The sequence below is a fragment of the Macaca mulatta genome, chromosome 11 (genome assembly GCF_049350105.2).
Source record: "Macaca mulatta isolate MMU2019108-1 chromosome 11, T2T-MMU8v2.0, whole genome shotgun sequence".
Taxonomy (NCBI): domain Eukaryota; kingdom Metazoa; phylum Chordata; class Mammalia; order Primates; family Cercopithecidae; genus Macaca; species Macaca mulatta.
Genome location: NC_133416.1, coordinates 13,443,485 through 13,465,311, shown reverse-complemented (window position 1 = coordinate 13,465,311; position 21,827 = coordinate 13,443,485). Strand labels below are relative to the sequence as shown.

General features: G+C 35.7%; 2 protein-coding genes across 2 annotated transcripts; both read left to right on the top strand.

Annotated features, from left to right (window-relative positions):
• Positions 1–8,305: 8,305 nt before the first annotated feature.
• LOC693892 (taste receptor type 2 member 31-like) lies at positions 8,306–9,325 on the top strand. Its single transcript, XM_001082348.5, has one exon. It carries the CDS (start codon positions 8,314–8,316, stop codon positions 9,304–9,306), a length of 993 nt encoding a protein of 330 aa, XP_001082348.4. The 5' UTR covers positions 8,306–8,313; the 3' UTR covers positions 9,307–9,325.
• Positions 9,326–20,625: 11,300 nt separating this feature from the next.
• Positions 20,626–21,552, top strand: LOC693777 (taste receptor type 2 member 43). Its single transcript, XM_001082217.5, has one exon. The coding sequence runs from the start codon at positions 20,626–20,628 to the stop codon at positions 21,550–21,552; it is 927 nt and encodes a 308-aa protein (XP_001082217.2).
• The last annotated feature ends 275 nt before the right edge of the window (positions 21,553–21,827 follow it).

The window sequence follows — 21,827 nt, the reverse complement described above, 5'->3', positions numbered from 1 at the left end:
TGCTCGGTTCAGGTATTGAGACCTGTGTATGCTTCACAAAGTTCTCATGCTGTGTTTTTCAGCTCCATAAGGGCATTTATGTTCTTCTCTAAATTGGTTATTCTAGTTAGCAATTCCTTTAACCTTTTTTCAAGGTTCTTAGCTCCTTTGCATTGGGTTAGACCATGCTTCTTTAGCTCAGTTGAGTTTATGACCCACCTTCAGTGATAATTTCAAGCCAGTGGATCTTAGCTTGCTGGGTTTCAAGGGCATGGGATGTGTTGAGAAAGACCACTTTTTTCCCTGGCTTCTTCCTCCTTTCCAGGGGAGTGAATGGCTCTGTCTCGCTGCCATTCCAGGCACCACTGGGTCGTGAAAAAAACTTGTTCAGCTAGCTTGGTGTCTGTCCAAATGATTGCCCATTTTTGTGCTCGAAACCCAGGGCCCTGGTGGCATAGGCACCGGAGGAAGTCTCCTGGTTTGTGGGTTACAAAGACTGTGGGAAAAACGTAGTATCTGGGCTGGAATGCATTGTCCCTCATTGCATGGTCCCTACTGCTTCCCTTGGCTAGGGGAGAGCGTTCCCTGACCCCATGCACTTCCCAGGTGAGGTGATGCCCCACCCTCCTTCAGCTCGTCCTCCGTGTGCTACAGCCACTGTCTCACCAGTCCCAGTGAGAAGAGCCATGTAACTCAGTTGGAAATGCAGAAATCACCCACCTTCTGTATTAATCTCACTGGGAATTGCAGACCAGAGCTGTTTCCATTCGATCATCTTGCCAACCATTCTGCTATTTTTTTATTCGTTCATCATTTAGTTTTTCTACTGAAGCGAGGTTTATGCACCACATTTGCAGTGTTATACTAGCCAGTGTTTTTCTGTCTCTTTACTATTACCAGTAAGTTTTATAGCTTCAAGTGATTACTTATTGCTCTTGAATGTCCCTTTCTTTCTGACTGAAGCAATCCCTTTAACATTTTTTATAGGACAGATCTGATGCTGATGAAATCCCTCAGCTTTTGTTGGTGTGGAAAAGTCTTTATTTCTCTGTCCTGTTGGAAGGATATATTCTCCAGTTACACTATTCTAGGCTAAAACTTTTTTTTTGCTTCAGCACTTTAATATGTATGCCACTCTCTCCTGGCCTTTTTCGACTGAAAAAGCTGCTACCAAATGTAGTGGAGCTCCATTGTACATTGTTTGTTTCTTTTCTTTTGCTGCTTTCAGAATCCTTTCTTTATCTGTGAGTTTCAGGGAAATTGATTATTAAATTGCTTATGGTAGTCTTCTTCAATTTTTCCCAGCATTGTTTTTGAGAAAAACAATTAATTCCTATCGAATTGCAATAGTCCCTTTTTTGAAATCAATTTACCATGAATGTTGGTGTTAATTTCTGGAATCTCAGTTGTGTTTCATTGTTCTTTTTGTCTACCATAATGCAAGTACCATGGAATTCTGATTAGTGCAGATTTGAAGTAAGCTTTGAAATCAGAAAGTGTAATCCTCCAAACTTGTTACTTATTATCAATTTCTTTTGTTGATCTGTTGATTTGGCATTTCCAGATATATTTTTTGAGTAGCTTTTTACTTTTTGTGATAAAGCATCTGCTGGGATTTGATAGGGATTGCACTGATATATAACTGCAATCTACAAAGACACTCCTTGTACTGGATTTCATTTCAGCTGGTCATCCTTGCTTGTACAGCTCTGTGATGAATTGAAAATATAATTTTGGCCTTTTATTTCTCTTATCCTAGGTGTAGCAGAAGGATACCATGCCTTTCTTAACCTTGTGTGTTCTGCTCAAAAATGGAAATTCTCGGGCAGGTGCAGTTGTTCATGCCTGTATCCAAGCACTTTGGGAGGCCAAGATGAGAGGACAACTTGAGAACAGGAGTTGAAGTCCAGACTGGGCAACATAGGGAGACTCTGTCTCTACAAAAAATAAAAATAAAAAAATTAGCTGGGTGTTGTGGTGCATGCCTGTAGACACAGCTACTCCAGAAGCTGAAGTGCGAGGACCACTTGCATCCAAAAGTTTGAGGCTGCAGTGAGCTGTGATCAAGCCACTGAATTCCAGCCTGGGTGACACAGCAAGACCCTGTCTTCCTTGCTCCCCCACCAAAAAAAAAAAAAAAAAAAAAAAAAAGTTCTCACTGGTATCTTTTATGTATCAAGTAACATAAGATCATATGAAAAATTAATAATTGTTTCTTCCTGCCTGTACTAGACAGCTAAAATTGAAAGCAGTTATACAAATAGTATACCAACTCCTCATAAAGACTACCCAAAGAGAATATTATTATCATCTGAGTTTTACAGATGATTATACTTAGGCAGAGAGTAGTTGTAAAATGAAGTCTCAGAGCATGGCTATATGAAGCAGAAAATCTGGTTTCCTATCTTGGCAGTCTGACTCCTAAATCCTCTCTTAGAAACAATTATACTAAAAAATGGAAAAGAAATAAAATCCAAGATTGGAGACTGATTTTAACATCTATTCCTCTTAAACCATTAATTAGTCAATAAATTAAATAAGGAAAAATAAAACCAAATATTCATATACAAAGAAATCTAGACTCTTCAAAGGAAAACATCAGTTTTTCAAGTAGCCCACAATAGTGACACAATTGCTGAGAATTTTAATTAAAAAATTAATATTTAAGAATTAGACTCAATAGAAAAACTTATTTAAAGGCCTCAGCATGAGAGATAAGTTTGATAAATATTGAAAATGGGTTGAAAAGCCCAAATGGGAAAATAGGGCTATGTCTACCTGGAGGATCTCCCCAAAATTAATTATCCATTTTAGAAATTACAGGACAACAATTCCTTCTATCCATGAGTGGGTGAGTATATGTGTATGTGTGTGAGTGTGTTTGTATTAATGAGTTTGTTAACAATAAGTTTTACAAAAGTATTACTAGCCACCAGGTTTTAAGAATTATTGGCCTTTCTGAGGTTCCCAAGAAAACCTTGAATGCTTTTGGTAGGAAAAGTTGGGATTCACTCAACATATTACTGGCATTGAAAAATTAAATCTACTTTGGTGATGATCCTAGTTATGTCCAAGCTCCCTTTACTGGGTAATACAACCAATTTGTCATCTATGTATTGGGTTGTAAAATTTCTCTAACAACTGAAATTGCTGAACACAAATTATGGAGAGGTTAAACAAGGAAAAAATTGCAGATCAATTTAAAAACTCTTCATTGGGAGCCTAGTAGATGAGAATTCACCTTTCACTTCAACACCTATATGGAAAATTTTATCTTACAGCAAGGACATTGTGTTTGAATAAGAGTTAATTTGAGCTGTTTTGGAAATTATCGTGTTTTCCATAAAGGCAGCATTGATTTCATCCATTAGCATATTGAGATGCTTTCCTGTTTGATATTGGTCACAGAATTTAAAAGGAACGAGAACATTATGGCACATTCAGGAATCAGGTACACATAGAAGTTAAGGTCAGGACCTTAAAGGGACTCTTGACCAGTGATATCAGGCCTGCCTTTAAAACATTCAGATATGATAAATTTACTACCAATCATTTTTTTCACTAACAACAATAATACATTTATATTTTCCCGTGGATGCCTACATTAAACTTGTAGACTATTTTTATATTTCAACATTTTTTCTTTGACTCCTTTTAAGAGTTGTTAAACAATTCTGAAATTTCCCTTACAGTATGCTATTAACCTATTATATTTTTTCAAAGTCATTTGACACAATGATCAATTAACAGAAGTATCTCCATTATAATTACATATATATAAGGCATTCTTAATGTGTATATGAAATAACAGTCATAGAATGAAAAAAGATTAATGTAATTTTTTGAAGTAAAAATACATTCTGAATAAAAATAGAAAAGGGCTTGGAAAATGTTATTTAATAATATTTTATATAAATACAAAAGTGTAAATGTTAGCCTGACATTACTTATTTTGGAAAGGATATGACACAATGGGAATTTTCATACACTACTCCTAGAATTATAAATCTGTGCCATCATTTCAGCTGACTATGGCATTATCTAATTAAAATACACATTTGAAAGTGTCAGAAATTCATGAATTTCCAATAAATTATAGTACGATGGATGTTAAATATATTAAATTAAGTATATTAAAAATGTTTCTCTAAATGAAATATTTATATTCATATTGTTAGCATTCTAATTTCACAATACTATTCGTGTGTACACTGGTGTGTTGGGTAAAGTATTTTGTTACCTTTTTTTGGCTCTGCATTAGAGAAAAAAATCATAAATAGGCAAATTTTTTAAGGTATGAAACTTATTTAGCATGATCTTTGAGTATGTTCATGCATATTTAATGCTACTTTGACTGCTAGAGTAAAATAATCCAGATTTAGTCACCATGGTTAAGAATAGGAAAAAGCATTTGCAAGAATTTGGCTTACTAATGATGCTATTAAAAGTTGAAATAAAGTTGATATAATGTATTATTGCATAGAGTATGTATCCATGTTCATATTGAAAAATGCCCCAAATCTTCAAAATAGAATCCTAATTGTTGCAGGTCACTTTTGTTATCAATTTTTAAAATGTAGTGAAAGAAAAAAAGCAAATAAATCATGAAAATATGTTCATTTTACATTATTCTTGATGAAATACCATATGAGGTTATTTGTCTAGGCCTGATGCTGAGAATCATAGAAGAATTATGAGGCAATGAGGAAGAATAATAGTGTTCTCTCATTACCCTGAATTCCAGTACATAGAAACAAGGCTGAAATCACATTTATCAAATAGCATTATCCCTTTCACCTGCCATCATCATTATCATCATCATCTATATCTTCATCTAGCTCATGAAATGATTCATTTTTGAAATATTTAAATACATAAATTGGAAAATAAGTAATTTAAAAATGATCACCATTGTGGGACAGGTTCAGTAGCGAACAGCCAAGTTTAAGTCAAGCTTAATACATTAGATTTAGAAATTAAGTGTATTTTATTTTAGAATACATTACTTAAGCAAATAATTATTTATGGAGGACCTTCAATGAATCCTCCTTTCACTATGATCACTATAAAAACAATTTAGATTTTAGTGTAAATAAAATTCCCTAACATGAAAGATAAAGCAAATAACACATTTTAAGAACAAATTTTTATTTCTAACGAGCGGATTTTAGGACCAAATTGTCTAACAGAGGTAAGACCTCAGATCTTCTGTCACACTTGAGTGAATGATGATGGAGTTTGAAGATTGTAGTTCTATAACCAGAACTATATTCAAGGACAGGGAATGAAAGGTGGAATTTCACAGAAGCACCAGATTCAGTTTTGTTTCCATGGAACTTCAAGCCTACTTATGTCAGATGTCCTTCAGTTTTTGATAAACTTGTAAGTACTGTTTTACTATTTGATCATTTAAAGTTTGTTATAAACTAAGAAGTCTTGATTTCTTCTAATAAAAACAGTAAAATTTAAATCATGGAATAGAATGGTGGAGCTGTGGTTGAGATACTGTATTTTAATAATTTTATGACATTTTGAGATCCAGTACTGCTAATTGAATTTCCCTGTGAGGAGAGTTTGTGATGATGACCCAGAAACAGACATGCTACTATCCAAAAAAAAACTATTCACATCAAATCAATTTCCAGTTTCTTCCAAGTTGCAGGAGGATGCCTAGACCTTTCTTTTATTCTCTTCTTTGACAAAAGTATTACAAAAAGAAGAAAATCATTATCATTTTCATGTCAGGAAAGTAGCATGCAGATGGACCTAGACTGTTTTCCATGTTCCTTCTCTTGCCCTGCATCATGGTTACTTGAGTGTTTATGATATATTGTTGAATTTCCCATTTTTGTATTGGTTTATTTCTAAGTGTGACTTATAACTTTAATATACGAATTTATAATTAGGAGAAATGTCTCATAGAAATTACTATTACTTGTCTCATTGTATACTGAGGGTAAATATCAACTATTTGTATACATTCTTATACAACTCTTAGTTGAAATAGGAACTTTCTTATTTAGTTGCAACATGAGGAAATTTGAGATGATGTTATCTTCCAAGACCAGATCTTTCCAAAGGATTTCTTCTAGCCTTAATTATCCACCTCACAGGAAAAACCTTTGCCATTCCCCATCTATTTTTTCTTTTGGCTCCTGAATTCCTGACACAACAAGGTTGTACATATTTCCCACACTCTTGGTTTAGCAGAGTTCTTTTATCAGTTATGTTTTTCTGCGGAAGAAACCCTCCAAAATTACATTAGACACATATGTCTCGCATGTCTTTGGATTTCATTTGTTTGTTTGTTTATTTTTTGAGATGGCGTCTCATTCTGTTATCCAGGCTGGAGTGCAGTGGGGTGATCTCGGCTCACTGCAACCTCTGCCTCCCGGGTTCAAGCGATTCTCCTGCCTCAGCCTCCCTAGTAGCTGGAACTACAGGTGCACAGCACCACGCTCGGCTAATTTTTGTATTTTTAGTAGAGACAGGGCTTCACCATGTTGGCCAGGTTGGTCTCGATCTCTTGACTTAGTGATCTACCCTCTTTGGCCTTCCCTGCTGTCAGCATGGATTTCATTTTTCTAAGCTGGGTGTGGTGGATGGCTCTGGAGATTTGAGATGGGCCAAATTCTGCATCTTGGAGATAGAGTTTTGCCAAATTAGTCTGAATCAGGTGATGGCAATCTGACTTCATTAGTTTCTCATTCTCTGTCTGGGAACGGTGTACTAACCAGGCGATATTCTCATGGTAAACGGAAAGAGGAAGAATCCCCAGCATGGAAGCCATCTCAAAGCTCTATGCAAAGTGTAGTAATTTTCTCTTTATCAAAGCAAGGTAAATGATCGATTCGAAGTTCAGGAGCAAGGTAGTCAGTCTTCCTGTGATAGGAGGATACTGCAAGATTATATATCAAAGCGTCTGGTACTCAGGAATTCTTAGAAAATTGATAAATATTTTATCTAATAATAAATGTTTAAACATTTGACTTGAGAGAAACTTTACCAAAGTCCTAAGAATTAGAGATATGTTTGATAATAAATATTATTCATGGGCTGAAAATTCTGAGTGGGAAAATAGGACTAATTTCATCTGCACAACCTCTTGGAAACTAATTTTCTATTTTGGAAATTATGAGAAAATAATTTGTTCCATTCATAAGTGGTGTGCACGTGTGTGTATTTGTGTGCATATTTATGAGCTTGTGAATAATGAAATTATACAAAAGTATTAGCAGCAAGCAGATCTTATGGAGTATTGGCCTGACTGTGGTTCTCAAGAAAACCTTAGATGCTTTTGATAAAAGCAGTTTGGATTCTGTGTATTTAAATCTGGCATTTTAAAAAGTCCATACTGGTGATGATCTTAGTTATGACCAAGCTCCCTTTAAAGATTTAAACATTAACTATATGATCTCTGTATTGGGTTATAAAACTTCCCTAACAACTGAAGTCGCTAAAAACAAATGATGGAGAGGTTACAGGAAGAAAAATTGCAAACACTGAAAGTGAATTTGTTCTTATTCGTGTACTAGCAAACGAGGATTCAGGTTTCCCGTCAATTTCAGTATGGATAATTCCAGTCTATAACAAGAACAGACCATGAATGAAATAGTTAATTTGAGTTGTTTGAAAATAAGAATGTTTTCCATAAAGAGATGATTGAACTCATCAATTAACATGCCATGGTGATTTATGGCTTGACACCGGTCACAACATTTAAAAGTAAAAAGAATGACCCAGCACATTCACAAATTAGGTTTGCACAGAATTTAAGGTCAGGACATTCAAGCAATCACAACCAGTGATATTACATTGAGAGGTGAAGCCAGCTGGACTTCTTGGGTTGAGTGGGGGAATTGGACAACTTTTCTCTAGCTTGCAAGAGGATTGTGAAATGCACCAATCAGCACTATTTAAAAACCCACCAATCAGCACTCTGCAGCTAGCCAGAGGCTTGTAATGCAACAATCAGTGCTCTGTAAAAAGCACTAAACATTGCTCTGTAAAATGCACCAATCAGTGCTCTGTAAAACACACCAATCAGCAGGATCCAGAAGTAGCCAATCGCAGGAAGGATTGTAAAAAGGACACTCTGATAGGACAACAATGGAACCTGGGAGGGGACAAATAAGGGAATAAACCTAGTCACCCCAGCCCACAGCAACAACCTCCTCAGGTCTCCTCCCATGTTGTGGAAGCTTTGTTCTTTGGCTCCTCACGATAAACCTTCCTACTGCTCGCTCTTTGGGTCCATGCCATCTTGAAGGGCTGTAACACTCACTGTGAAGCTCCGAGGCTCCATTCTTGAAGTCAGCCGGACCATGAACCCACATGCAGGAACCAACTCCGGACACAATACCAGCATTTAAAAAATTTCTTTTTGTCTGTTCAGACATGATAACTTTTCTACCCATCATTTTTTTCATTCTAGTAGTGGTTACATTTGTTATTGGAAATTTTGCTAATGGCTTCATAGCGTTGGTAAATTCCACTGAGTGGGTCAAGAGACAAAAGATCTCCTTTGCTGACCAAATTCTCACTGCTCTGGCGGTCTCCAGAATTGGTTTGCTCTGGGTGTTATTATTACATTGGTATTCAGTTGTGTTGAATCCAGCTTTTTATAGTGTAGAGGTAAGAACTACCACTTACAATGTCTGGGCAGTAACCAGCCATTTCAGCAACTGGTTTGCTACTTGCCTCAGCATATTTTATTTGCTCAAGATTGCCAATTTCTCCAACCTTATGTTTCTTCACTTAAAGAGGAGAGTTAAGAGTGTCATTCTGGTGATGCTGTTGGGGCCTTTGCTATTTTTGGTTTGTCATCTTTTTGTGATAAATATGAATGAGATTGTACAGACAAAAGAATATGAAGGAAACATGACTGGGAAGATCAAATTGAGGAGTGCAATGTACCTTTCAGATGCGACTGTAACCACGCTAGTAAACTTAGTACCCTTCACTCTGACCCTAATATCTTTTCTGCTGTTAGTCTGTTCTCTGTTTAAACATCTGAAGAAGATGCAGCTTCATGGCAAAGGATCTCAGGATCCCAGCACCAAGGTCCACATAAAAGCTTTGCAAACTGTGATCTCTTTCCTCTTGCTATGTGCCATTTACTTTGTGTTCCTAATCATATCAGCTTTGAGTTTTGAGAGTCGGGATAACAAACCTGTCTTCATGATCTGTGAAGCTGTTACATTCAGCTATCCTTCAACCCACCCATTCATACTGATTTGGGGAAACAAGAAGCTAAAGCGGACTTTTCTTTCAGTTTTGCGGCAAGTGAGGTACTGGGTGAAAGGACAGAAGCCTTCATCTCCATAGATTCACAAGAGGGGCCTTGTGTGTCTTCTAGCAGAAAACAAACTGGTGGTGTATGAAACATTTTCTATTTCTTACTGTGTTTTCTGTAGTGTATGTGTATGAGTAATTTCCAGACATATACCTAGAAAAGTGTTTTACCTAAAGTTATTCTAAAAATGTGTGTGTATGTATATATGTGTGTGTGTGTGTGTATATATATATGTGTGTGTGTGTTTATGTGGATATGAAAACCTTAAGAACATTGACAATAACATACTCTTTTTTGTTTTTTCACACAAACTGCCAAATTATATAAAATATGACAAAAATTTCTCAGAATTAGGAAGAGATTTATTTCATACATGTATTTTATGCTTCACTTTTAGAATTAATGATGGCTGCTTATAATTATTAAGAACTAACAGCTTATCTCAGGAAAAATACTGCTGTTTTCTATTGTCATTTGAACCACACAAATACACCACAGAGCGCTTAGAATTCATTGTGTGAACCTCTAACTTTTTGGATGGTAAAGTCATTCAATTCTAAATCAATAATGAAGATCTATCAGCGGGGTTTTATTTCATTATGAATTCCTATTTTATGTTTAGTAAAAAGCAAACAGAATTGTTAGAAAACAATGCACACAATAAAATTTAAGTTACAAGCATATGCAGAGTAAATTTCTTCCATATCTACCATAAACTGTACTGAAGAATATTAGATTTCATACAAGTATGTGAATAGCTTAGAAAAAAATATATTCTATAAGAGGGATGAAAACTCATGATTATGATCTTGATTGCTATTATCAGCTTACATGTGCTATTACAAAAGTCATTTCTTCCAGGGTTTGAATTAAAGAATATCTTGTTTTGAAATTGAGCTCTGATGTAAATTATTTTTCGTATTTTTTCTAAAGCACTTTTAAGCCCCTGAATTGCTAATTATATCCTTACCTTCTATTTATAAAATTCCTTCTAAACTTTAGAGAAGAGAACTCAAATCTTCTCTTTTCTAATAAAAAAAAAAACTATCAATGTAAAAATACTATAGAAATTATGGAAAATAATTCAGTGAAAGTTTTTGTAAATGTTAAAATAGTATCTATAAAATCTATGTATTAATTATGGGATGTGCCTTAACATTGTAATTTTGTTGTCAGTGATGAAAGTGTGTTGACATATTCATTACTAGGAAGTTCTATTATAAGAAAGAAATGTACAATCTTGGTCACAGCTAAATTCTATATGACTGTATTAATTCTTGGTGTTATAAAAGTTTAACGATCTTATTTAAACCTTAAGATAAATCATCCCCACACCTGATTTATGTATTTTTTAATCATGTATCTCCCTCAGTACAATGTCAGAACCGTAAAAAATGAGATCATATCTCTCTTGCTTTCTGTTGACTCCCATGAACTAGAACCCAGCAACAAGAATAGATGGTCAAAAATGATATTTTAATGAACAAATAAATGAGTGGATAAAATGGATAAGATGATGTGGTAAACCAATGAATAGGAAACTCATCACAAAATCTGCAGTTGCATGAATTCCCCTGTTCTGGTCTCAGTTTAAGTTTACCGGCTTATCCAAGAAGAATCCTTCCTCAGAGGAAAAGTTTGGCTACTCCACAATTTTAGGGGAAATATCACAATAATATAGTCTTGATGCAGCTGTATCAGGTGTCTGAATTGGAGACAAGGTAGAACATCAAAATTAGGTGGCACCTATTACAATACTTTTAAAAAGCATATAGAAGACTTTGGTGTATTTGCATATGTATTTTTTCTATTGTGAATTATATATTTGTAATATGATATATTCTAGTTGATTATTATATAAACAAAGATGGAACTTCGTTTCAAAAAATTGAGTTAGTAACCAGCTACTTCACAGTGAGGTGCTCTGCTGTTCTGTCTTACATCACTTGTCCCTTCGTGGAGGTTGTGAAAGTCAGACCTCATGCCCACAGTGTGGTGATACATTCCAGTCCCAAATGGAAGGATGATCTGAATCAGGCCAGGTACTGGCCAGGGGAATAGGAGACAGTGAATGGAATCTGAGAAATCACATGTTTGTGTCCAATACCGCCCCTCCTTGTGCCACTGAGATGTGCTCATACCCTCCAGTCACAGCTGACTCTATGAATGTATGACTTGCATAGTTGTACAGGGTTTTGTTCTTATAGGGGCTTGTGCTTAGAGGGATTCTATGCTTGGATTAATTTTCTGCACTTGCTGTTTAGTTTGTCAGACAGAGGTTACTCCTCTGCTGAAGAGGGAATGGTCTTGCAATAATTCGCCAGAGATTTATTCCCCGCTCTCCTACAGGCTTGTCAGTGACATGCATAGAGTCCTATAATGCCCACTGTGCATGCCTCTAGCAACTTTGACTTGTGTTGGATCACCTGGCACAGTGGCCAGAGCAGCTTGGACCACAGCCCATATCTGCTGTAGAGCCCTCTTTTGTTCTGGGTTTCACTTGAGACCAGTAGTCTTTGGAAACGTCATTAATGAATCAGAGCAATATTTTCAAATGTGGAATATGTTGGCTCCAAAATCCCAATAGGTCCCCAAAACATTGTGTCTCTTTTGTAGTGATAGGAAATATATAGGGAGAGCAAAATGCCGTTACTTTAACAAAGGTTGTTTTGACATGTGGACTAGGGCCACTGAAGGCTTTAAAACATTTCCTATATTGTAAGTTCCTGAATCTTCTCAGGTTTATTTCTTTTCTTTTGGTATTTTACTTCCATTCAACTTTAGGGTATTTTGCTATATTTAAGAAAATTTCCATTTCCTGATTATTGTACCAAGTAATATATTATTATTATTGTTATTATTTTGAACATGTTCTCATTCCGTCCCTGAGGCTGGAGTGCAGTGGCAGGATCACAGCTCATTGGAGCCTCAACCTTCTGGGCTCAAGTGATTCTCCTGCCTCTGCATTGCTAGCAGCTGGGACTGCAGGGGCACAACACCACGCCTGACTAATTTTTGTGTTTCCTGGAGGGATATGATTTCACCATGTTTGCCAGGCTAGTCTCAGACTCCTGGGCTTGAGTGATCTGCCCATGTCAGTCTCCTAAAGTGCTGGGATTACAGTCATGTGCCATAGGACCCTGTCTGTAATATTACTGATATATTTAATTAGCACAATGTTTTAAAAAATGTAAATTACACTGAGAACAGAAGTGACATAGCTATGACATAAAACAGTGAAGCAGTGCTATTATTCTTAATATGAGGCAAATTGTTTTGATTTTCCCTCTTAATGGGTATAGATTAAGAAACATTCACCAAATCACGAGCCCTGTATAAAGTACCAGAGGCTCTGCTGTATGAATGTCTTCTTTTGAGAAATGTCTGTTCATATCCTTTGCCCACTTTTTGATGGGGTTGTTTTTTTCTTGTAAATTTGTTTGAGTTCTTTGTAGGTTCTGGATATTAGCCCTTTGTCAGATGAGTAGATTCCAAAAATTTTCTCCCATTCTGTAGGCTGCCTGTTCACTCTGATAGTAGTTTCTTTTGCTGTGCAGAAGCTCTTTAGTTTAATTAGATCCCATTTGGCAATTTTGGTTTTTGTTGCCATTGCTTTTGGTGTTTTAGACACGAAGTCCTTGTCCATGCCTATGTCCTGAATGGTATTACTGAGGTTTTCTTCTAGGGTTTTTATGGTATTAGGTCTAACATTTAAGTCTCTAATCCATCTTGAATTAATTTTCGTATAAGGAGTAAGGAAAGGATCCAGTTTCAGCTTTCTACTTATGGCTAGCCAATTTTCCCAGCACCATTTATTAAATTAAATCCTTTCCCCATTTCTTGTTTTTCTCAGGTTTGTAAAAAATCAGATGGCTGTAAATGTGTGGTATTATTTCTGAGGACTCTGTTCTGTTCTATTGGTCTAGGTCTCTGTTTTGGTACCAGTACCATGCTGTTTTGGTTACTATAGCCTTGTGGTATAGTTTGAAGTCAGGTAGCGTGATGCCTCTAGCTTTGTTCTTTTGACTTAGGATTGTCTTGGCAATGCGGGCTCTTTTTTTGGTTCCATATGAACTTTAAAGCAGTTTTTCCCAATTCTGTGAAGAAACTCATTGGTAGCTTGATGGGGATGACATTGAATCTATAAATTACCTTCGGCAGTATGGCCGTTTTCACAATATTGATTCTTCCTATCCATGAGCATGGTATGTTCTTCCATTTGTTTGTGTCCTGGCCATCAGAGAAATGCAAATCAAAACCACAATGAGTTTTCATCTCACACCAGTTAGAATGGCAATCATTAAAAAGTCAGGAAACAACAGGTGCTGGAGAGGTTGTGGAGAAATAGGAACACTTTTACACTGTTGGTTCAACCATTATGGAAAAAAGTATGGCGATTCCTCAAGGATCTAGAACTAGAAGTACCATATGACCCAGCCATCCCATTACTGGGTATATACCCAAAGGATTATAAATCATGCTGCTATAAAGACACATGCACAAGTATGTTCATTGTGGCACTATTCACAATAGCAAAGACTTGGAATCAACCCAAATGTCCATCAGTGACAGACTGGATTAAGAAAATGTGGCACATATACACCATGGAATACTATGCAGCCATAAAAAAGGGATGAGTTTGTGTCCTTTGTAGGGACATGGATGCAGCTGGAAACCATCATTCTCAGCAAACTATCACAAGAACAGAAAACCAAACACTGCACATTCTCACTCATAGGTGGGAACTGAACAATGAGATCACCTGGACTTGGGAAGGGGAACATCACACACAGGACCTATTATGGGGAGGGGGGAGGGGGGAGGGATTGCATTGGGAGTTATACCTGATGTAAATGACAAGTTGATGGGTGCTGACGAGTTGATGGGGGCAGCACACCAACATGGCACAAGTATACATATGTAACAAACCTGCACGTTGTGCACATGTACCCCAGAACTTAAAGTATAATAATAAAAACAAACAAACAAACAAACAAACAAACAAACAAACGCTATCAGGATAGAAAAAAAAAAAAGAGAGAAAGAAGTAATAGTACCAAAAATCTAAGGAGAATGATGGAGCATCAATAATATTTTTGCTTGAATTTCCACTAAATCAGAGTGAGGGTGACCCAGCATCTAATTTAGTTTTATTTAAAATAGCAATATAGATATTGATAGATTACTCTGCAGGGGATATTATTACTATAGACATAATATGACTTGCAGTTGTACAGTTAGTATGTTTTAGTATCTTAGTTACTAATCTCACTTTTTACACATAGCTGCATAATCAATTAAATATGAGTTTTTTGTGTATGGTATGAAATAAGAATTTAAATTTATCCTTATGTATATCCTCCAAATGTCTTTCAGTCCTCCAAGTGGATAATCAAATTGTCGCATACTTATACAATAGAATACTATACAGTGATCAAAATTAACAAACTAGACAGACATGTTTACAACAGAGTAATACGACAAAGAAAATGAACAAATTTGGGCTACATAGATAATAATACTCACAGATATGAGAGGAATTATCAAGATGGAAAAATACATTCAGTATAATGTCATTTACATAAAGTTCAAGAAAACATATTTTTAATGCATCATAATTTGTTACATTGGGGATAAAACTCTACGGTGAAACATATGAGTGATCATCAAAACAATTGGGATAGTCAGGAGGGAGGAGATAAACGGGAAATATCAACAAGGAGACATGTATTGGGAGTATCTGGATTGCTGGCAAATTCTATTTTCTGACCAAGTCGTGGTAACATTGATGTTAACGTTATTTTTTTTTATCTTACTGTTTATTAGGTTTTATTATGCTCCATATGTAGGCTATGCTCCCCCCCAAAAAAATGTTAAAAAAGCAGAAATATAAAGTATATTTCTACATATAAAATTAGGGTGATACAGCATATTCTTATAGATACCATTGTAATTAGAGTTTTTGCTGAATAAAGGAGAATAGAGCATTATGGTACTAAGAAATTCAAGTTAAAATTTAACATTTTTCTTATTTTTTTGAGACAGGGTCTCACTCTACTGCCCAGGCTGGAGTGCACAAGCTGAATCTTGGCTCAGTGTAACCTCTGCTATCCATGCTCAAGTGAGTCTCCCATCTCAGCCTCCAGAGTAGCTAGAACAACAGGCGTGCAACACCACCACACCCTGATAATTTTTTCTATTTTTGGTAGAGATGGGGTTTTGCCATGTTTCCCAGGCTGGTCTTGAACTCCTGTGCTCAGGCAATCCACCTGCTTCAGCCTCCCAAAATGCTGGGATTACAGATGCAAGCCACTAGACCTGCCCTGAAACTTTTCTTAAATTATTTTTTTAAAAAAAGAAGACATAAGCAAGAACTGTAAATCCACCTTCTTAATGCTAATATGAATTTGAAATATCCAAATTTGAATACTTATGATTACTAGACACATTTTTTCTTATTTCCAATTTAATCATTTATAACACATATTTCAAAGTGTCACAAACTCATGAATTTCCAATAAATTATACTATGATGGATATTAAGTATATAGACCTATTATCCCAAAATGTGTCTCTAAATGAAATATTTGTATTCATATTGTTAGCATTCTAATTTCACAATACTATTCATTTGTACACCTACATGTTGGGTAAAATATTTTGTTACTGTAAATTTTTTGGTTATGCATTAGAGAAAAAAATCATAGCAAGGCAAATTTGTTAATGTATAAAACATATTTAGCATGATCTTTGACTATGTTTGTGCATATACAATGCTACTTTGACTGCTATAGTAAAATAATCCAGAGTTAGTCACCATAGCTAAGAATGTGAAAAAGCATTGTAAGAATTTGTCTTGCTATAATGATGCTATTAAAAATGAAACAAAGTTAATATACTGTATTATTGCATAGAGTATTTGTCTATATTCATATTGAAAAATGCCCCAAAACCCCAAAAATGAATCCTAATTGTTGGATGTCACTTTGCTATGAATTTTTAAAACATAATAAAAGAAAGAAAAGGAAAGAAAATATTGAAAATACGTTGGGTTTTCATTATTCTTGATGAAATACCACATGAGGATACTGGTCTAGGCCTGATGCTGAGAATAATATAAGAATCATGAGGCTATAAGACCTAAGTATTGCCAAAAAAAGAAAATCATTACCATTTTCATGTCAGGTGTACTAAAAATTTATAAAAATTATTTTTTAAGAACTCGGTGTTATAAATACTTTGTTTAGTTTCTCCATTAAAAAATGATTTATAGAAGGAGAATAAAAGTTCATTTCTACCCCTAAAACAGTAAGATAAAAAGAGTAATCAATATTCAGAATCCAATAGACAGAGTTAACAACTAGTTAAACATAAGAAAGTATTAGTGAACTGGAAGATAACTACCCAGAATGAAGCATAAAGATACTAAGAGATAGAAAATATAAGGCTAGAGGGTCAGAGACATTGAAGCTACAGCTAGAACAGCTAACATGCTTCTGCAGTTCTGGAAGAAAGTTGGGCAGAAGCAATGTGGAGATTTTTCCAAAAGTGATAAAATGTATCAGTTCATATATTTTTAGAAACCATCAAACTTCAGACAAGATAACTAGAATCAAATTAACATAAAATGACAGGACATCAAAGACCAATAGAAAATCTGAAAAGTAACTAGAGGAAAAGATAGGTTATGTTAAAGAGAATAACTGTCTAAATGACAACCTAATTCTTAACGGACAAAAATAAAGATAGAGTTCAAAGGAATTATGTCTTCAGTGTATTTCAAAAGTGGGATAGATCTTGATAAACAGAAACTTAAAATATATCTTTTCAGATAAAAGAAAAATTGTTATTGTTATTATTTTTGTTTGTAGAGTTGGAGTCTCACTCTGTTGTCCAGGCTGGAGTTCAGTGGTAGGATCATGGCTTACTGCAGTCTGGAACTCCTGAGCTCAAACCATCCTCCCACCTCAGCCTTGTGAGTAGCTTCGCTATGCCTGGCTAGCTTTTTCATTTATTGTAGAGGCCGTTTTGCTGTGTTGCACAGGCTGGTCTCAAACTCCGGGGTTCTCCTACCCCAGCCTTACAAAATGTTGGGATTATGGGTGTGAGCCACCCTGCCTGGTCAATAAAGGGTCTTATTGAAAATATTAAGTTGAATATGCAAGAAGGAATACAAATTAATGAAAGTGACAAATATGTGCATAATTCTAAATGAATGTTTACTGTAAAAAATAATAATGTCTTGTTGGGGTAATTATATAATTGATAAGACATATGAAAATGGCAAAACTAGAATGGAGGTAAAGGTGACAGGAGTAAGATTAGTTAAATTATTTTTTGAACTTTCTGTGTCTATGAGGAAATTTTGAACAATGACAATATAATTCTACTCATAGGTATATATACAAAGGAATTGTATCAATGATATGTGAAAGAATATTCCAGTAGAATTATTTGTAACTATTCAAAAAAGAAGCTGGCCAAATATATATTAAGGTTGGATGAATCATTACAGTAAATCCATACAACGGAACAACATAGAGAAGTGAAAAAAAAAATCACATGTACTTGCAACTATATGACTAAATTTCAGAAACATAATGTTGAGTTCAAGAAGCCACAAACAAGAACATGTAGGATTGCACCTTCACACAGTTCAAAGCAGGCCAGACCAAGCTATGCAGTTTAGGGTTGCATACTGAGGTGGTAAAGTATGAAGAAAATCAAGGAAACGCTCATTATAAATTATGGATATTGCTTATCTCCGGAGATACAAAGAAATGTTTAGGGACTTGGAAACTGGCATGGAGGTGGACAAACGCTGTTTTCAGTGTTCCTTGTCTTGCCCTGCATCACAGTTACTTGAGTGCTTATGATACATCGTGGTATTTCCCATTTTTGTATTGGTTCATTTCTAATTGTGCATTACAACTTTAATATACAAATTTGTAATTAGAAGAAATGTCTCATAGAAATTATTATTACTGATCTCATTACAGACTGAGGGGAAATATCAACTATTTGCATACATTCTTATACAACTCTAAGATAGTGGAAATGGGAACTTTCTCATTTGGTTGCAACAGGAGCAAATTTTAGATGTTATCCTCCAACCCCAGATCTTTCCAAAGGCTTTCTTCTAGCCTTAATGATCCACTTCACAGGAACAAATCTTTGCCTGTGAAGTGGATAATCTATTTTTTCTTTTGGCTCTAGAATTCCTGACAAAACAAGCTTGTACATATTTCCCACACTTGGTTTAGCAGAGTTCTTTTATCAATTATATTTTTGTGCCAGGAGAAAATCCTCCAAAACTACATTAGATATTTATATCTCACACGTTGTTGGATTTTTTTTTTTTTTTTTTTTTTTTTTTCCTGAGACAGAGTCTTGCTCTGTGGCCCAGACTGGAGTGCAGTGGCACAATCTCAGTTCACTGCAACTTCCGCCTCCCAAGTTCATGCCATTCTCCTGCCTCAGCCTCCTGAGTAGCTGGGACTACAGGCTCCCGCCACCATTCCTGGCTAATTTTTGTGTTCTTAGTAGATATGGGGTTTCACCCTGTTGGCCAGGATGGTCTCCGTCTCTTGACCTCATAATTCGTCTGCTCGGCCTCACCCACACTGGGCCTGGATTTCATTTTTCTAAGCTGGGTTTGGCTGGTGACTGTGGTGATTTCAGATGGGCCAAATTCTGCATCTTGGAGGACGTTAGAGTTTTGCCTAGTTAGTCTGGATCAGGTGGCAGCAATCTGACGTCATTAATTTCTCATTCTCCTTCTGGAAACAGTGTATTAGCCAGGCGATATTCTCATGGTAAATGGAAAGAGGAAGAATCCCCAGTATGGAAGCCATCTCAAATCTCTATGCAAAGAGTATTAATTTTCTGTTCATCAAAGTAAGTTAAATGATTGAACTCCAAGTTCAGGGGAAAGGTAGTCAGTCTTCCTATGATGGGAGGATACTGCAAGATTATATATCAAATGGCCTGGTACTCAGGAATTTTTATAAAATTGCTAAATATTTAAGATTATAATAAATATTTAAACATTAGACTTGAGAGAAACTTTACCAAATCCTAAGAATTGGAGATATGTATGAAAAATAAATATTATTAATGAGCTGAAAACCCTCAGTGGGAAAAATAGGACTAATTTCATCTGGAAACCTCTTGGAAATGCATTTTTTAATTTGGAAATTACAAGAAAATAAATTGTTCCGTTCATAAGTGGTGTGCCCATGTTTGTATTTGTGTGCATATTTATGATCTTGTGAGTAACAAAGTTATACAAAAGTATTAGCAGCTAGTAGATCTTATGGATTATTGGACTGCCTGTGGTTCTCAAGAAAATCTTAGACGCTTTTGACAAAAGCAGTTTGGATTCTGTATATTTAAATATGTCATTGAAAAATGTCCGTATAGGTGATGATCTTAGATATGACCAAGCTCCCTTTAAGAATTTAGACATTTACTATATGATGTATGTATTGCGTTACAAAACTTCCCTAACAACTGAAGTCGCTAATGACAAATGATGGAGAGGTTACACAAGGAAAAATTGCAAACACTGAAAGAGAATATGTCCTTGTTTGCATACTAGCAAATGAGAATTCAGGTTTCATGTCATCTTCAGTATGAATAATTCCAGCCTAAAACAAGAACAGACAGTGAATGAATGAATTAATTTGAGTTTGAAAATAAGAATGTTTTCCATAAAGAAATCATTGAACTCATCAATTAACATGCCATGGTGATTTCTGGCTTGGAAATTGTGACACTTGTCACAACAATTAAAAGTAAAAAGGATGTCACAGCACACTAAAAAATCAGGTGCATATGGTATTTAAGGTCAGGATATTCAAGCAATCACACAGTTATATTACATTGAGAAGTGAAGCCAGCTAGACTTCCTGGATGGAGTGGGGACTTGAAGAATTTTTCTGTAGCTAGCAAGAGGATTGTAAAATGCTCCAATCAGTGCTCTGTAAAATGCACCAATCAGTGCTCTGTAAAATGCACCAATCAGAAGGATCCTAAAAGTAGCCAATCGCAGAGAAGATTGAAGAAAGAGCACCCTGATAGGACAAAAAAGGAAAATGGGAGGGGACAAATAAGGGAATAACAGCTGTCTGGGTCACCTCCTGCTCTGTGGAAGCTTTGTCTTTTCACTCTTCACAAGAAACCTTGCTTCTGCTCACTCTTTGGGTCCGTGCCATCTTTAAGAGCTGTAACACTCACTGTGAAGGTGTGTGTCTCCGTCATTGAAGTCAGCGAGAACACGAACCCACATGCAGGATCCAACTCTGGACACACCACCAGCATTTTAAAAATTTCTTTTTCTCTGTTCAGACATGATAACTTTTTTACCCATCATTTTTTCCATTCTAGTAGTGTTTACATTTGTTATTGGAAATTTTGCTAATGGTTTCATAGCATTGGTAAATTCCATTGAGTGGGTCAAGAGACAAAAGATCTCCTTTGCTGACCAAATTCTCACTGCTCTGGCAGTCTCCAGAGTTGGTTTGCTCTGGATATTATTATTAAATTGGTATTCAACTGTTTTGAATCCAGCTTTTTATAGTGTAGAAGTAAGAACTATTGTTTATAATCTCTGGGCAGTAATCAACCATTTCAGCAACTGGCTTGCTACTAGCCTAAGCATATTTTACTTACTCAAGATTGCCAATTTCTCCAACCTTATATTTCTTCACTTAAAGAGGAGAGTTAAGAGTGTCGTTCTGGTGATACTGTTGGGGCCTTTGCTATTTTTGGTTTGTCATCTTTTTGTGGTAAACATGAATGAGATTATACAGACAAAAGAATATGAAGGAAACATGACTTGGAAGAGCAAATTGAGGAGTGCAATGTACCTTTCAAATACGACTGTAACCATACTAGCAAACTTAGTACCCTTCATTCTGACCCTAATATCTTTTCTGCTGTTAATCTGTTCTCTGTGTAAACATCTCAAGAAGATGCAGCTCCGTGACAAAGGCTCTCAAGATCCCAGCACCAAGGTCCACATAAAAGCTTTGCAAACTGTCATCTCCTTGTCGTTATGTGCCATTTACTTTCTGTCCATAATGATATCAAGTTGGAGTTTGGGAAGGGTGGAAAACAAAGCTATCTTCATGTTCTGCAAAGCTATTAGATTCAGCTATCCTTCAGCCCACGCATTCATACTGATTTGGGGAAACAAGAAGCTAAAGCAGACTCTTCTTTCAGTTTTGTGGAACGTGAGGTACTGCGTGAAAGGACAGAAGCTTCAATCTCCATAGATTGACAAGAGGGGCATTGTGTGTCTTCTAGCAGAAAACAAACTGGTGGTGTGTGAAACATTTTATATTTCTTATTGACTTTTCTGTAATATACGTGTATGAATAATTTCCAAATGTATACCTAGAAAAGTCATTGACCTAAAATTAGTCTTAAAAAGTATATATATATACACACACACATATAAATATATATACACATATATATATGTGTGTGTGTTTATGTGTGTATGAAAGCTTAGAATATTCACAATAACATGACCTTTTTGTGTTTTTTC

Bases quoted from the DNA above. Each gene is read 5' to 3' on its own strand.
- LOC693892 (XM_001082348.5), top strand. From the start codon at position 8,314: ATGCAGGAACCAACTCCGGACACAATACCAGCATTTAAAAAATTTCTT.
- LOC693777 (XM_001082217.5), top strand. From the start codon at position 20,626: ATGATAACTTTTTTACCCATCATTTTTTCCATTCTAGTAGTGTTTACA.